The following is an 18080-nucleotide window of genomic DNA, read 5'->3' on the forward strand; positions in this document are numbered from 1 at the left end:
AAGTTAGAGTGCTGCATATAGTGGTAATTGATATATGTTATTCATTAATGGCGATGATTGGTCATATTAATGAATGATAACACTGGCTCTTTCCATTTATGCTTATGAAACCATTAAGATTTTTGAGATGAGACAGAAATAAACATATATAAAGTGAGCTCTACAATATTATTGTACATTTAATGTTATATAAAAAGTCTAAATAGATAGTAATAAATGTTGTCAGGCCAATTATTTTAACAAAAATATTTAATTCAAAAAAGAATTACAAAAATTACGTTTAAATTGATATGATTTCATGCGATTTGTCAAATTATAGAGTAGTTATTATTATTATTATTATAAAATAGATCTTATCAAATTAAACCACATCAATTTTTAAAGTTACTCATCTATAATTCCTTTTGTAAACTTAACATTTTTCTCATTTGTTGCTACATCTATAGATATTTTAAATAACATTAAATACTCAATAAATATATCTAATATCTGTTTTTCACCTAAAATACTTATGTTCGGAGTAGGAGATCCTGTTTTCTACCAATGCGAATAGTTAGAATAGTCCAGAAAGCTAATCAGTGTTCACATAGTACTGTTTTCTAGCTATTTCTACCTAATTTATAGGTCTAACTAAACAGCCGCGCGCGCGCTTCGATTATAAAATTATGTATACGTCATATATATATATATATATATAATTAGGAAATCCAGGTCGCATGCATGTGAAACCTTTCATGATCATGATCTTTGTATTAGTTCTAAGGATTGCAAATCTGAGAATTAAGGTCATATTTATATTTAGCTGATCTTCTACGTACGTACGTAGTACCCATGAATGACCTTTTATTCTGAATTAAGGTATATTATATGAAAAATTCTATTCAATCTTGTATCTATTTTTATTTTTTTTCTTTTATCAAGTATGACGTGGGTATGATGTGGTGTAGTATTATTGAGTAGAATAACTCGTAATATATATAAGATCAGAGGCTATGTGTGGAACGCAACCAATGAGCTATTGCCACGTGGAGCAACTGTGAACGTACGTATGATCACCCACATACGTACGCAGGTAGCTGTAGCTAGGCATGGACGTCGTTTTCACTTTTCATAGAAGGCTTCCCCGCCCGAACGCAACTTTATTCGTTTCGAAGAGACGCAAGGGGAGCTAGCTAAGCTACAAGAACCAAAAATACTGAAACGTAACCCCCAAACAGTCCACGCCCTTCCTCCTCGCACTACATATCCTACGATCCAAAATCCACCTAACCTAACATTTCCTGATCTGAACCGTCACAGTTCCAAGTTTTTGCTCTTTTCTTTTTCATTCTTGGCTCTGCTTGTCCTTTAGTCGCTCCATTGTTTTGTTGATGAATCTTATGTTGCTCTCTCTCTCTCTCTCTCTCTCTCTCTCTCTCTCTCTGTTTGTGTAGCTGTGTGTGCGGATTTGCCTAGTAATATTCAACCGGGCTGACAGAGGTAATGAATAGCAATGCAAACATATATCAATTGCTTTATTAATCTATGATAATGTTTAACATATATATATATATATATATACATGGTGCTCAAATCTTTTTTGGTTCAAAAACAATAATATCAGGCAATGACATTGGTACCAAGCTGGCTTGAATCGTTATTATCTACGGATTTCTTCTCCGTTTGCTCCAACCACAAAAATGCCTCTCGCAGCGAGTGCAACATGTTCTGCCTTGATTGCCATAATCACGATGCTTTCTGCTTCTACTGCCGATCAACACGCCACAAAGATCACCTTGTTATCCAAGTGGGTTCTGTAATTTCTTTGGCGATTTATGATAATTAATTCAGCAGTACTCATCCAATCCTTACAATATATATAATGATTGATTTCATGTATTTGTTATGTTATTTGATTTTCTAAGATTAGGAGATCATCGTATCATGATGTTGTTCGGGTGGCGGAGATTGAGAAGGTTTTGGATATAACTGGAGTTCAGACATATGTGATAAACAGTGCCAGAGTTCTCTTCCTCAATGAGAGACCTCAGCCTAAGATTACCGGTAAAGGAAGCTCTCATTTGTGCGAAGTATGTAAAAGAAGTCTGTTGGATCCCTTTCGCTTTTGTTCATTGGGATGTAAGGTTCGTTTCCATAAGTTAATTAAACATGAACTAGATGATCATCAGCTAGCTCCCTCACATTCCATAGCCTATTTTTATCAATTTATTTATCATTGATGATCATATCAATCATGTCCATTATGGCCGGTTTCGATCTTCCATGCAATTTTCCAATCTTAATTAATTGTTTTTTGGTTGTTGCTTAAAATAATAGCTTGTAGGAATAAAAAAGAAGGGGGATTCGAGCTTTAACTTAAGCATGAAAAATGATCATGAAATCAAGGGAAATGGAGAAAGAATGCCGAGAAGATTCTTCCCAGTAAAGGAAGATGATGATGAAGAACATGATGAATTGCGTGAAGGCCGTATGATCCAATTACAAGACATGATTAGGTACCGAAGCAGCATGTCTCATCCTGCTGATCATCATCATCATCATCAACACGATAATCTTCCAACAATATCCAACGTCGTCGTCTCAAGAAGAAGAAGAAAGGGCATCCCTAGAAGGGCACCTCTAGGGCCCTAGCTAGCTAACCATGATCCTTTCTGTACAAGTTGCACATGTACATGACGATCCAGCTAGCAGCTGGCTCAAGATCTTAATTCACAAGCCCCGATCATCTCATGGGTTTACCGTCCTAAATCAAAAGGGTAAGCTGTCCTAATGGAGGTTTTAAAAACTCAAAAAGGTTAGGTTTAGGTTACTTTCAGGGGCCCATCAAAAAAAAAAAAAAAAGGTTACTTTCAGGGGGATGGGATGGGATGGATGGGCTGGCATTTGGAATTATATATAAGCAATATATTTCTTTCTCGGCCCCCACTAATTAATTAATATATATTTGAGACATATATGCAAGAGGCCATGTAAATCATGTTATCTACAGTACTGTACACCCACATGCATGAACGGTTTCTTTTTTCTTTTTATACATATATAAACTGGAGACAACAGCTCATGATCATGATCAGTTAGCTAGGTAGCTCTATTTATGTGTGTGTGTGTATATATATATATATATATATATATATATATATATATATATATATATATATATATATATATATATTTTCCTCTTTTTCTGGTGAATTAAAGGGCATATAAAAGTAAAGTCTATACAACCTTATATATATTGGCAAAAGTTGTGGACCTTCATTTCTTTGATAATACACTCATTTCTTTAATGGCCATGGAATAATCAAAATGTATATATGTATATATACACACATATACATACATATATATATTAATGAGTCCACATGTTTGGACATAATATTTGTAAAAGAAAAAAGATATTTGTAACTGTAAACTGAACTGCATTATATATGTACTATATTTGTAATCGTGAATTAAACTGCATTATATATGCACTATATATTGAACTGCATTATTGTTCCTCAAACGATGGATTTTTGTAGCTCCTCATGATGATCATGAACTAATTAAATGCGCCAATATCTCTAATATATAATTTCTTTTGTAAGTTAAAGTTTTTCTAATATAAAAAATTGAGAAATTTTATTTGCAGTCCTCATTTAGGAATTGCATGTGCAGTCCCTTTATTATCAGGAAAATAAAAAATCATGATAACTAATATTAATTAAGAATTAAAAGAAGAAAGAGCGTGCTAGCAATGCATCCAAGAAAAAAAGGATATGATCTGGAAGAAAACATTCTTTGCCAGTTGTACTACTGATCATGTCATCATGATTCTAATAATTTTATCAGGGATAGCTTTTCTGCAAATTAGCAATGTTAAATCAGTTCCAAACAGCTAGTCGTGATTGTGCTTATATATAGATTGAATTGTCAATTAATTGTATATACGCGTTACGCTGTTTAATATAATATATTATAACATTATATATAAAAATACGTCAGAGCTGATCCTCACATGAGACCTCTCAATCGCGCAAATTTCGCTAGCCAGACATGTATGAGACATCTCAATTGAGTGAACATGACGTTTAAACTAACAATCTGAACTAAACCTACCTAATATTTAAGCAGCCTTATCATGATCCATGACTGACTATTACAGATATTAATTTTGGCATTATTTTAGAAATCTTTATTATTAATTTTTTTTTGAGATATTCAGCCTTCAATCCAAACAATTTTCTCGATCGATCTCTTTATGGACTATCAAGCCATCGATCTTTTGATTATTCTGCTCTCGCTCGATCGGATCTTCAGTGAGTTCTTTGGCATGGTGCTGGTGTATGACACAATTTATAGAATATTTAAAAATTATAATAATAAACTCCCCTCCTGGACACCTTATCAAGAATATATATTTGATTTACAAAAAATTATATAAAAGTAAACTCTCAAATTGATATGACTTATTGTGACACATTAAATCTATTTTATAATAATATATATATATAATTAATCTAATGTACTATAAGAAACTATCTCAGTTTGTGAACTTTACTTGTGTAAAATCTCTTTTTAACCTATCACTTTTCCTCTAAATAATGTTAATTTCCTAGTCCAATACTCCAATTCATCTTAACAAGTAACCTTTTTGTAGAAAGATCCTTGTGATTACTTATTCAATCTAGAATGATAAACTTTACCATTATTTATAAAGTACTGAATTGGGCCAACACTAGTACAAAACCTTACACTCTTTCTCTAGCTTTCTTTTATCAATTAAGTGCATACCATTTTTCTTATGTCTATATCCTCGATCCCCCATTTCATCTTTTATCAAGTGTTAATTTAATTCCCATCACTGTGTAATTGAAAGAGGAGTTATAAGTGAATTGCAGACTTAATTTGTTTTTATGTATTTAATAACAGAGTACTATTGTTGTTGAAGAAAAATATATTCCTGTTTTGCCCTTTTTCTATAGGTGGTTAGCCATTCTAGTTTCCCTCTCCCTTTCTCCTCTCAAAACCCTAATCGCCACGACAAGAAGATCCATCTTCTCCTTTGCTGATTCATATATTGACCTATTCTCTTCTTCTTCTTCTTCTTCTTTTCCCCCTCTCTTTGCTATTATTTCAATCATTTCTTCTGCTAATGGATATCTCTACTTCCTCTAAACCTAATTTGGCTGAGCCTAAAAAACTCAAGGAATCGATTGCAACCCTGAGATTGTACGCTGCAATTGTGGGATCTTTGAACAGGGTAGAGCTCTCTTCAATCCCAATATCTGATATCGAACTACCTCTGAAACAAGCACAAATCAAACATGGCAACCAAACGGTATACTTCACACCACTAGAAGTCCAACGATTTGAGGCTCTTTTACAATATGCGTTGGTTGCAAAATTTCCGGAAGGGAGGCCCCAAATGAATTCAAGCCACAAACATATTAGGAGCAAATGGAGCTTCTCGCATCTACCTATTTTTTGCCTAAGCGATTCTCAACACGTATTGATAAACCTCCAATTTGCATATGATCGAGCAAAGGCCTGAACAGAGATATGCACTCAACGGAGGGAGGCATGCTTAGATTATTTAAATGGTCAAGGGATTTCAACCCCACGTAAGAATCACGTATTGCTCCTGTATGGGTAAGATTACCTTTACTTTCTTTGAATTTTGTGTGAAATCTTATCTGAATGCCATTGTTAATCCTCTTGGTGAGTTTTAGCCATGGATCACTCTCACGCACACACGCCCCTCAGTTGCTCGGGTCTATATTGAAATGGACCTCTCTATTACTAAGGAAGATGCCATATGGATAGGGGTTGGGATGACAATTTTGGCAAAAAATCGACTATAAAAGGTATCCTAGCCATTGTAGTCACTGTAAACTACAAGGGCATTGTCATGTTACCTCCCGCATAGTTTTATCTGAGCCGTCAATTTAATCCAACCACTGTGAATTGCCATCACGTGTTACTTTTGGAAGTCCAGTTGCTTAGTCTTCTTTTGACCGAGTCCTTAGTTTAGTACATCAGGTTGTTATTTTATGTTATGGGTTTAGTGGTGTCAAGTTGTACGTAGTCGGTAAACATGATTGTAGTGGGTCCGGCTTTGTTTGTTGGTTAGTTATTATTTGAATTGTATTTAAAGTCCTGTTATCTGATGAATGAACAAAAAGAATTCCATTTGGCTTTTATCGTATATTTGGAGGCACTGGTCCCTTGAAGTACCAGATTTCTTTACTTAAATTAGAGAGTTCGTAATAGTGGTATCTAGAGACAGGTCGGTTCCATGGCAGAAGGGACCCGACTTTCACAACTTTTTGAAGTTGTTATACAGCTGAAAAATGAAAATACAGAAATGAAGGAGTCCTAGACTCGGCAACAGACTTTACTAGAAGAGCTTGTCAAGCAAGTAGGCAATCTTGCCAACAACTACACAACCCTTTTCCCATACCATGGCCACCACACCCCACAAACAGTTCCACCCTCACCATTCCAACTCAAGTAGTAGCCAAAATCCTGAAATGCCCAATACCCATTTTAACCCAGTTTTTTAACACCAAAGTGGGATCCACAGCAGAACCATGAGACTTGATTTCCCCAAGTTTGATGGGTCTGACCCCAACGGGTGGATCTTTAGAGCCAAACAATTTTTTTCCTACCACAAGACACCTGATACACAGAAAATTCAGCTAGTTTCCTTCCATATGGAAGGTAAAGCCCTTACTTGGTACCAGTGGGTATTGACTTCCCATCCAATCACCACTTGGCCCGAGTTTGTGGAGGCATTACAAGTCCGATTTGCACCCACACATTTTGATGATCCAGTAGCAGATTTTACAAACTTAAGACAAACCCAAAGCATGGAGCAAATGGCTTTCTCTTGCTGAATATTGGTATAATACCAATGAGCATGCCTCAACCAAAACAACACCAATTGAAGCTGTCTACGGCTACCAGCCTCCTCGTATACTTCAATATACCCCAGGAACAACTAAGGTTCAAGTCGTTGAAGATGTGTTGAAGGACATGGAAGCCACTCTCAAAATCTTGAAAGACAACCTACGGGAAGCACAAGAAAGGATGAAAAAATCAACAGATTTAAATCAGACGGAGAGGGAATTTACAAATTGTGATTGGGTGTATCTATGGCTAAAACCATACTGTCAATTCTTAACTGCTGCCCGGCGGAACTAGAAACTTGCACCCCGCTTCTATGGACCCTTTGAGATTGAAGAAAAAGTTGGAAAGGTTGCCTATCTCTTGCGACTACCACCAGAATCCAAGATCCACCCTGTTTTCCATGTTTCTTTCCTGAAGAAAAGACTGGGATCCTCCTCTACCCTGTAGCCGAAGCTCCCACCAGTCAACGTGGATGGTTCTCTCTTCCCAGAACCAGAAAAGATACTCAATCATAGACTTAAGAGGCAAGGATGTCGAGCTACCACAGAAATTTTGGTGAAATGGTCTGGTATGGGCGACGAAAAAGCAACCTGGGAGAACATTAGGGATTTCTGCAACAAATTTGGGGCCCTTGGGGACAAGGTCCTCGAAGAGGGGGAGTCTGTCATGTTACCTCCCGCATAGTTTTATCTGAGCCGTCCATTTAATCCAACCACTATGAATTGCCATCACGTGTTACTTTCAGAAGTCCAGTTGCTTAGTCTTCTTTTGACCGAGTCCTTAGTTTAGTAGATCAAGTTGTTATTTTATGTTATGGGTTTAGTGGTGTCCAGTTGTACGTAGTGGGTAAACATGATTGTAGTGGGTCCAGCTTTGTTTGTTGGTTAGTTATTATTTGAATTGTATTTAAAGTCCTGTTATCTAATGAATGAACAAAAAGAATTTCATTTGGCTTTTATCGTATATTTGGAGGCATTGGTCCCTTGAAGTACTAGATTTCTTTACTTAAATTAGAGAGTTCGTAACAGGCATATTCTGCTAGATTGTAGAAAGATGGCTATCAAAAACCATAAATTTGACTTAGGTGGCACTAAACAAGTTTCCGTTGCCACCAAGAGAAAATGGGTTCCTAAGAAACTAGAAGAAAATGTTATGGTTTCTCAGGAAAATACTTCCTTACTTGCTACTATCCATGTCTCGGGTCCTAGCAATACCAGTAAGGAGGCTGACCCAAAGTTGGGGGTTGTGCATCCCCTTGTTCCCTTAAATGGTAAGGAGCAAACCCAACTTCTGAGGTTGAGCAACCACCTGTTAGTACTCACCCTATACCAGATCAGTCTGAAGCTATGTGCCTCTCCTAAAAGTTCACAATCTTGTTGCGACTAATAAGCATTAGGTTTATGGATTCGATCCTAGTGATCCTATGTTGGATGAGATATTGCCTTTAAATTATTTCTCTATTATTGCTAATGATTTAAATTTAGACTCCTCCATCGCTTTACTTGAGGAATAAAAGCATTTATCGAAAGCAACCCATTGAGATTATGAAATTGTGACAAGTACTACCAAGAACAAAGGTGAAAGAGTTACACGTGTAACTGGTGTAATTCTTAACATCAAAACATAGATCATATATTGATGAACTATTTTATGGTTTAGAATTTTTGTGGTATTGCAAACAAAGGTACCATACGCCACTTGAAACATTTGATTAAGTACTGTAATCTGCTCTTAATTGCTCTCTTAGAACCTATGATTCCTGTTTGCAAAGTTGGCAACATTGGAAGAACCTTGGGTTTACCCCAAATTATTTCCAATGAGGATAATTGTGGTAAAGTTTAGATTTCTACAAAGAATGATTTAACCATATATTTTATTTTATCTTCATAACAACATTTTGCTTTCCCTGTTGATTGGAATGGTATCACTACTATTGTTTCTATTGTTTACGCTAAATGCAATCTCATCTTTAGGAAGTCTTTATGGGGTTCTCTTTCATATTTGAGACCTACGAATGTGCCTTGGTTGTTATTGGTGATTTCAAAATTATTAAATCGGATGAGGAAAAAATATGAGGTCCACCATCCACCCCCTTCTTCCTTTAGTAAAGTTGATTTTGTCAATGTCATTGATAGTAACTATCTCTATGATCTCTATTTTTCAGGTTCTAAATTCACTTGGTCTTGTTATCCAGAGGGCATATACATTTGGGAAAGACTTAACTGTAGGGGTGGGCCACGCTGCCTCGCCATCATTCGCCCCGCCCAGGGGCGGGGCTGAGGAGGGGTCAGAGGGGGCCCAGCCCCGCTTATTTATATATAATATATAAATAATTATATATGTATTTATATTTAAAAAAAACCCAGGCATAAAATGACGTCGTTTCATGTCTAGGGTATTTTTTTTAAACTTAATAACATATGACCAAACGACGCCGTTTTTTCTAGTTATATGTTAAGAGCCCCCCTCCCCCGCGACTCCCCTTGACCCTTTCTATGAAAAATCTCTCTCTCTCTCTCTCTCTCTCTCTCTCTCTCTCTCTCTCTCTCTCTCTGTGTGTGTAGCCGTCCAACGTTACCGTCGTACGCACTATGCTATCGTCATCGCCGTCCGTCTACATCTTCGTCGCTGAAGGTAAGAATCGAATATGAATCCTGATAGCTCTCCGATTATGTATATTTTATTTTTTTTAAGTTATGGAATGGAGATTGGAGGAATGATGAGATTTAATCAGAGTTTGAGGATGAGATTGTGTGTTTGTGAATTGTGTGTTATGGAGACTCGATTGTGCATGTGTTTTGATCATTGATGTGTGTTAATTTTTGTGTGTGAATCTGTGATAGTGATTTTTGGGTTTCAATATTTGGATTGGAACCCTAAATTAGTTTAGGGTTCCAATCCGAAACCCTAAATTAAAGTTCCAGATTTAGGATTCTAATCTTTGAAACCCTAATCCGAATTTCGAAACTATAAATTAATTTAGGGGATTCAATCTTTGAAACCCCTAAATTAGTTTAGGGTTTCGAGTTTTGGATTGGAACCATAAACTAATTTAGAGTTCCAATCCGAATTTTGATCTGTTTTTTTTTTCCCTCTGCTTGTATCATTCCTCATCATAGATAACGTGTTTTGAAAATACTTCATCATCATATATGTCAAGCTGGGGAAATTGGGAATGGGATATAAGTTGCTTCCATGTGTGTTCAAAATTGGCATTGTTTACTGATCAGTTAAGGAAGTCAGGCCTTGCAGAAATCATATTGATTTTTTTTTTTTAAAAAAAAAGAAACAAATGTGAGGCAAAGAGAGATTAGAAAGAAACTAAAGCGGGGTTGAGGTCAGGAAACTCGTAATGGGAGATAGGTCCTAAAAAATGATTTAAAAAGGGATTCCAACTAGTAACCATAGTACAATGAATTAGATAAGAATCAAAGGTAGATATTAGAAAACAAATGGGCAGAGGGTGAAGAGAAACATTGCAACTCATAAAAAAAGATATTGAGGAATTGTCAATACATAAAATCATAATTATTGACCCAGGCCTTTAAATAGCTGGATTAGGTAATCGTTGATTTCAATGTTTCATTTTATTATTTTGAATTATTTTATTTATATTCATTTCATCCATATTAATTTCAAATTTAATTGTTTTAGTCATACATGATACGACGCCTACCTCCGCTGCAGTATGACTTCATTATATTGGACCTCGACCCACCATTGTCATTTGCCATAGGTTTGTACAATTTGTATTGTCCCTTAATTTTTTTCATATTTATGTAATTTTTGATATCTAAATATTTTTATAATCTTATTGTCATATGCACACCTCAAACCTCAATCCTAATTCCAAGCCAAAATTCAAATGATAAATTCTCAATGTCGTATCTTGATCCTCATCTCATCTTGGTTAGTCAGATTTTAATTTGTTTCTTATTTATAATTCTAATTTATTTTCCTATTCAATTGTTAATGTTTCAGATTTTATGATCTCATGACTCATAGCAGGCATCACTAAATTCTATTTCCACCCTTGGCCACCCGTCCCAAATGTGAAAGTCAAAGTTCAAAGTTTCTCATCGTCACTTTTATCATTTATGTTCAATTGACAATCGTATTTAGATTTTACATATTCAATTTTTTGTAATATTGATACAATTACAATGTCTCTTTTATGTTTGTAATTTTGTAATTGTGTTTTTCTTAATTTGTATTATTGTAATAGTTTAGTTATTATAGTTTATTATAAATTCTATTCTTGTAAATTGTAATAGCTTAGGAGTTAGGACTTAGGAGTATTGGACTATTAGTAGTACTTCTTTAATCTTTTTTCTTTTCTCTTAATTTGTATTTTTTTTATTGTAAATTCAATTTATTGCTATTTAAAAAAATTTAAAATTATACATTTTTTTTTTTATTATTGGCCCCAAAATGGCTAAGAAACAGCTTCTTGGCCCATTGCGGGGCGGGAGGGGAGGATGGATAGGGTATCCGCCCCCGCACCACGGTACCTAGACGGGGTACCCCGCCTTTGCACCACGGGGGCAGGTGCTGGGTGGAAGAATCCCACCCCCGTCCCATGCGGGGTGGGGGAGCAAGGAGGGGGTGCCCCTGCACCGTATAATGTGGGTAACACTCCTATTTGACTGTGCTCTTGTTAGCCAAACCTAGCTTTCTAATTTTCCTCATGTTGCACTCACTCAACTAGAAAAAAAATCATTTTAATCTCTGCCCTCTTTTGTTTAAAGATAAAAATTTTCTTAAATTGGATTTTTCTTTTAAATTTCAAAGAATGTGGACCAAACATCCAGAGTTTTTAGATTTTGTTTACTCTATTTGAAACCAACCTTGTCATATTTTTGGAATGCATAAAATAGTTTTCAAAATACAAGAGCTTTGAAAGATTGAACTTTTTTAGTTTTGAGAAATCTTTTTCAAAAGCTTGCTTTCTGGAGAGACAATATTCAACTTATTGAAATTAATTTACAACAATTTCATCTTAATTCTAATCTTCTTGCTTTTCAGAAACTAGAAAAAGGTTATGATAACAAACTTGTCCAAAAGGAAATTTTTTTAAAACAAAAATCTAGAATTCACTAGTTGTTGGAGGATGACAAAAATATTAAATTCTTCCATTAGATGACTGCCATAAAAGAAGGAAAGCTAACATTACTTCTCTCACACTTCCTGATGAAACATCTACTTCTAATCACCATATCATACATATTGTTGTTGTCAATTTTTTTCATAGTCAATTGACAACTGAACCTGTTTATGCGGCTACCCTATTACTTAGACATGTTCCTAAGTTGGTTATTGATGAGGATAACATTTTATTTCATAATCCTCAAACTCTTGAAGAAGTTAAACATGCGGTTTGGAGCATCCCTGTGGACTCAGCTTTTGACCTTAATGGTTACCTCTTTTTTCTATATTTCTTGTTGGCCTTATTTGTAATGATCTTCCGGAGGCTGTAGTGCATTTTTTCAAGGGGGTCTTTTCCCCATCTTATAAGCACACTCTCATCTAGGGCTGAGCAAAAATTTGAAAATCCGACTCCGAATCCAACTTCGCTCTAATTCCGTTCTGGCTCCTCTCTGACTCTGACAAAATGGAGTCGGAGTTAGATTTCTTTTTTAATTTTCAATCAGAGTCGGCAGTATCTCTAGACTGACTCTGACTCCAATCCGAATCCGAATTTATATTCCGACTTTTCCCTCCGACTCTAATTCTGAATCCAACTCTGATATTGTATATATATTATTCAAATATGTACTTATCTATATATTTATCATGTATACTAGCATAATTATATAGTTATATAATTAGAACTTATATAGTTAAATTCAATAATATGCTAGTATGAACTAATTATTATAAAATAATATACTTATACTATAATATAAATAGACTAATGATAGTTTAGTATATGTAAACATTATAGTATTACTACCATATATAATCAAGTATAGAAATAAGCTAGACACTAGTATTTAAATAAGCCTAGTATAATAAGTTAATAATACATCATGCTAATTTTATAAAATATAATAACATATAATTAGACACTAGAAAGTCTAGTATATAATTAAGTTAGAAATAGTTAGAAATTAGTATAATAACATATAATTAGACACTCTAGTATAAGTCTTGTATAGAAATAAATTAGACACTAGTATAGAAATAACTAATAAGTCTAGTATAATAAGTTAATAACACATAATACCAATTTACTAAAGTATAATAACATGTAATTAGATACTAGAAATAAGTCTAGTATAGAAATAAATTATAAATAAGTTAGACACTAGTACAATATAATTGCATTTAATACTATAGTATAATAACATGTAATTTGACACTAAAAATAATATGTAATACTATAGTATGATCACATGTAATTAGATATTATAGTATATGTCTATTATAAAAATAAGTTAGATATTAGTGTAAAAATATATTAGAAGTGAATGATTTAGTTTTAGCTTTTACTTTTTTGAAAAATTGATATTTGAAACTGAAAGCCCACAAAAAACTCTTTTTTAAATGGGCTAAATATGGAGCTAAAAAAGAAGAAGCCCAAACCTAAAAGCTCAAATTCGCATCCACTCCGACAAGTCGTAGTTGGAGTTGGATCGGAGCCTACACAAATCGAGGTTGGAGTCGAAGTTTAGATTTGAACTCCGACAAAGTCGGAGTTGGAGTCGGATTTAGGGGAATCTGACTATGACTAAGTCGGTGCTCACCCCTACTCTCCTCACATTAATTCCCAAAATTGATAGACCTTCCACTCTCTCTAAGTTCAGACCCCATCAGCTTATGGTAAATCTCTTGTAAAGTTGTCTCAAAAATCCTAGCTTCACGTCTCACTACTATTATGCCTAAGCTTATCTCTAGGCGTCAAGGCGCTTTTATTGAAGGTGAGATTATCTTTGAAAATATTACTCTAGCTTAAGATATGACTCATAACTTGGCTAAGAGAATTCGTGGTAATAATGTTATGCTTAAAATTTATTTGGCTAAAACTTTTGATAGAGCTGCTTAAAGTTGATTTGGCTAAAACTTTTGATAGAGTCAATTGGGCTTATTATTCTTGTGTTCTAATCCACTTTTGGCTTTAGTGCGAGTGTGGTCTCTATTTTCAGGCCCATTTCTCAAAGTCTACATTTTCCATATGCCTTAATGGCACATGTGCCGACTATTTCACCGCTAGCACATATCTTAGATAAGGGGAGTCTTTATCCCCGTATCTTTTTGTTCTTAGTGAAGAGCCTTTAAGTAGAGGCATCCATAAGCTTTTAGTTGATGGTCATATCACTCCTTACGTTGTACCTCGTGGGTACGACTCTATAACTCACATCCTTCTTGTTGATGATCTCTTGGTCTACACCAATGATTCTAAGAAAAGTCTTCAAGCCCGTATGACCATCATCACTCATTGTGAAAATGTCTCAGGGCAAAAAAAGCAATCTCTAAAAGTGTGTTTATTCTGCATAAGAATTTTCCTAGCAAAGATTTTAATTTCCATTCCGTTCTGGCTAGAATTTACCTTGTCGAAACAATAACCTGCACGGTGTAGGTTATTGTTCTGTCCCGAGTCAAATTCTGTCATTCTGGTCTGAAATATACTTTAATGGCATTTTTGTAAATAACTTGAAAACTTAGGGTAAAATGGTAATTTACTCCGATTTGAGTTCTCCCATTCTTCCCCATTCCCTGCGAAATCAAATCTAGAATAGGCATTTCAGTCTATCAGCACTATCTTTTCCTTTTTTATGTTCTGGCCTATGAATTCGTAGCCTTCTCTCTGGCAGTACTTTGCTAGCTCTAAAAGCAAATACTCTCATTCCTACATAAAGCTCCTCTCTTTGCCACACTACTCTTCTCAACCGCATTATTCTCACTCTCCCTTTTATATTCACTAAATATCTATAAATACACTATTTCTCATTTTAGGTTGTAAAAATTCAAGAAGAAAATGCTCATCCTTGCAAGCTATTATGTTCGACTATGCTCTAGATAGTCTGTTCCATACTCTTATTTCATGAGCTTTTCTCGAGTTCTCATATAACTTATCCATTGCTCTAATATATATATATATATATATATATATATATAATTTATTCATATAAAAATTATCTTGAAAAGATACATCAAAATGTTTTGGTATCGAAATATTTCGTTCTAGTACTTTAATCAGAATGGAATTCAAAACGCTACTAGCACCAAAAAGAATATCTTAAAATCACCACGGGTTGCAATGAGGGTAAGTTTCCCATTATTTATCTTGGTGCAACCCTCTCCTTTGGTAAGCTCCCCATCTCAGCTTTTGACTTAATTTTAAACAAAATTAGGAAGAAAACGATTGGATAGAAAGGCCAATTATTATTCACGGGAGGAAAGCTCACTCTGATAAAATCTATCCTTACCTCCATTCCTATCCATATCCTCTATGTTCTCAATCCACCCAAAAAAAAGTCATTGATTCCATTCGTAAAGCGTTTTCTACTTTCTTCTAGGGGAAGGCTGATGGTCATACCAAAAGAAGTTGTATCTCCTGGCACTATATTACCTGTCCTATTCTTGAATGAGGCCTTGGTATTCAAAACTTACATGATGTCCTCCAAACCCTTCATTGTAAGTTAGCTTGACGTTTTCTCGCTTCTACTTTTCCTTGAGCTACCTTTCTTCACTATAAACACATGAGAAATGCCCCGCCCTTTACTTGACACTATCAAAGCTATGCATTACCATTCTAGCTCTTGGAAAGTTATATGTTGCTATCTCTCTATCATTCATCAGTAAAGTAAATGGAAAAGCAAGGAATGTGCTTTAAGAATGCTCCAATGTCAATAAACCCCATCTTTTTCTTAGAGATGTTTTTTCCTCTAGTTGAAATTCTCCTACGCTCTCTACTTTGGGCAACCTCTCTCTGATTCAAGAAGGTAACCATATACCTTGTTTCTCTTAAGCATGGTTGTGATATTAGAGTTTGGAAACACTCTAATAATGGTAAGTTCTTTTTTAAATATATTTGAAAACTCTTACGTGATCACCTCCCAATCAACCCGGCCATGAGTTTTGCTTGCAATTATATCCACCCTACGAAGATTTCAGTTTTGTTTGGAACCTTTGGCATAATAATGAAACCCCTCTTGATGATAAAGTCCAATAATGTGGGATTCTTAGGGCTTCTAAATGCACTTCTTGTTCTGAGGGTTCTATTGACAATGCAAATCATATTTTCTAGGATCACTCTCTGGAAAATAACATTTGGCATTACTTATCTTCTATATTTGGTCACACTCTTTTGAATTCTAGCTGTTGGAAAAGTAAGGTATTCATTGGTGGTCTTCTTTCAATGGTTCTAATCAATTTACCTTGCTCGCCCGCTTAATTACTACCATCACTCCTTTTTTCGGAGTTATGGCTAGCTTGTAATAAAACAAGATTTGAGGGTTCTAATACAACTACCATTACTATTATTAGTAAGATTAAGAAATGGATGTGCGATCTTAATCCCCTTTTGAAGCCTAAAGTTCCTATGTCTAATATCAACAATGATGTGCTCAACTCTTTACATATCTCTAGACTCAATTTTCGGACTAAAAGTCTATTCTTATCAAATGGATTATGCCTCCCATGGGTACTTTCAAGTTTAATATTAACGGTGCTTCAAAAGGTAATCATGGGTTAGCTGGTTGTGGTAGTGTTCTATCTTCCAATGATTGTTCTATCATTGCTACTTTCTCTTGCTTCTTGGGTATGGATATCAACATATTTGCATAATTGCATAATTGCCAGTTTTGAGAGTTGGTTTTAAGTTTGTGATATCAATTTAGCATCTCTGGTCATATTGTTAAAATTGATTCTCTCCTTGTTGTTAATTGGTTTAATAATGATTCTCTTCCTTTCGTCTTACTCAGACATTTTGTAGTGTTATTTTACAATTTAAGAATTGTTATCCTTTTATTATCAATCAGGTTTACAGAGAACGTAATGTGTTAGCTGATAGTGTAGTCAACTATGGTGCAATGGGACATAGAGTAAGTTTTTAGTCTCTTTTTTAACTCTCTAAACATATGATTGCTCTTTTCTCTATGGATTGTGCACGTCTTCCATCTATTTGGTACTAACTTATCTATGTTATTTCTTAGGACTCTTGTATTCAAGTTTTATATACTAACTTATCTACATTATTTCTTAGAAATTGTACTGACCATGATATTGGTGGTTATCATGGTCAGTACAGTTTCTCTCAAGTTAGGATGTTGTGGCAATAATTAATTATGGATAGTGCTACCGGAATTGATAATTGATCAACCGAAGATTTCAACCGATAAGTGCAAATGCACTTTTTTATTTTTTTCTTCTTTTTCTATAATCATTTTTTTTCTATATTTTTAAAAATAGAAAATGTACTAATTAATTAATATTCAATTTCTTAACCATTAAATAAAAAAAAATTAAAAAAAAAATCAATCAATCACTTTTATAGATTTAATTAGCATTTTCATGAAAGGACGATACTACGGTCACTGTTCTCTTTTCCCGATTTTACTTTCCGCTTGACATGGCTTGCTATTTTTTTTTTCTTTTCATTTTTGCTTCTTTTTTTTTCTCCTATGTCGTCTTCCAATCCTCATTCCATTTCGTCTCTAATTTTTTCTTTCTTTCATTCATTTTTGCTTCCATTTTTTTTCTTCCCAAGTCGTTTTCCCCATTCCATTTCGTCTTCCGGAATCCTCATTCCATTTTGTCTCTTTGCATTTTTTTTTTCCTTCAATTTTGTTTTCCATTTTTTTCCTTCCCAATGCCTTTACTGGTCATCACCCCCACGCGTTTATTGGTCTTCCACGGTTCCAGTTCCGACTGAGACCCATTTCATCCTCCATCTTCTCTCTTTTGCCTGGTTCGTCTTCACACACCAAAACGACAAAACAAAACCACTTGCCGATGTCAGTTCTTCGTAAGAGGTTTATTTTTCCTCAAAGAAAAGTTTGCTTTTCAATTCCTAGAAAAAACCTAGATGTTGACGACGATGATGGGCCAAGAGGTCGGTGGTGGGATTGGATGGTGGAACATAGAAACAACATGGGCTGGAAAAAAAAAACTGTAAAAGAATTTTTAGAGTATCAGTAGTACTAGCAGTAGCAGTAGCAAAGTAATGGTACTGTTGAAGGAGGAGA

The 18080-nt window shown here is 34.8% G+C and overlaps 1 protein-coding gene across 2 annotated transcripts; it reads left to right on the plus strand.

Moving 5' to 3' along the window:
• The first annotated feature begins 1115 nt into the window (after positions 1 to 1115).
• LOC121238069 (protein RGF1 INDUCIBLE TRANSCRIPTION FACTOR 1-like) lies at positions 1116 to 2813 on the plus strand. 2 transcript variants are annotated; one of them, XM_041134926.1, is made up of 4 exons: positions 1116 to 1479; positions 1604 to 1786; positions 1905 to 2123; positions 2317 to 2813. In XM_041134926.1, the coding sequence occupies exons 2-4, from the start codon at positions 1607 to 1609 to the stop codon at positions 2629 to 2631; spliced, it is 714 nt and encodes a 237-aa protein (XP_040990860.1). In that variant the 5' UTR covers positions 1116 to 1479; positions 1604 to 1606; the 3' UTR covers positions 2632 to 2813. The 2 variants fall into 2 exon arrangements, with proteins under 2 accessions (XP_040990860.1, XP_040990861.1); XM_041134927.1 differs by having other exon boundaries at positions 1910 to 2123.
• The last annotated feature ends 15267 nt before the right edge of the window (positions 2814 to 18080 follow it).

Source organism: Juglans microcarpa x Juglans regia, chromosome 7D (genome assembly GCF_004785595.1).
Source record: "Juglans microcarpa x Juglans regia isolate MS1-56 chromosome 7D, Jm3101_v1.0, whole genome shotgun sequence".
Classification (NCBI taxonomy): domain Eukaryota; kingdom Viridiplantae; phylum Streptophyta; class Magnoliopsida; order Fagales; family Juglandaceae; genus Juglans; species Juglans microcarpa x Juglans regia.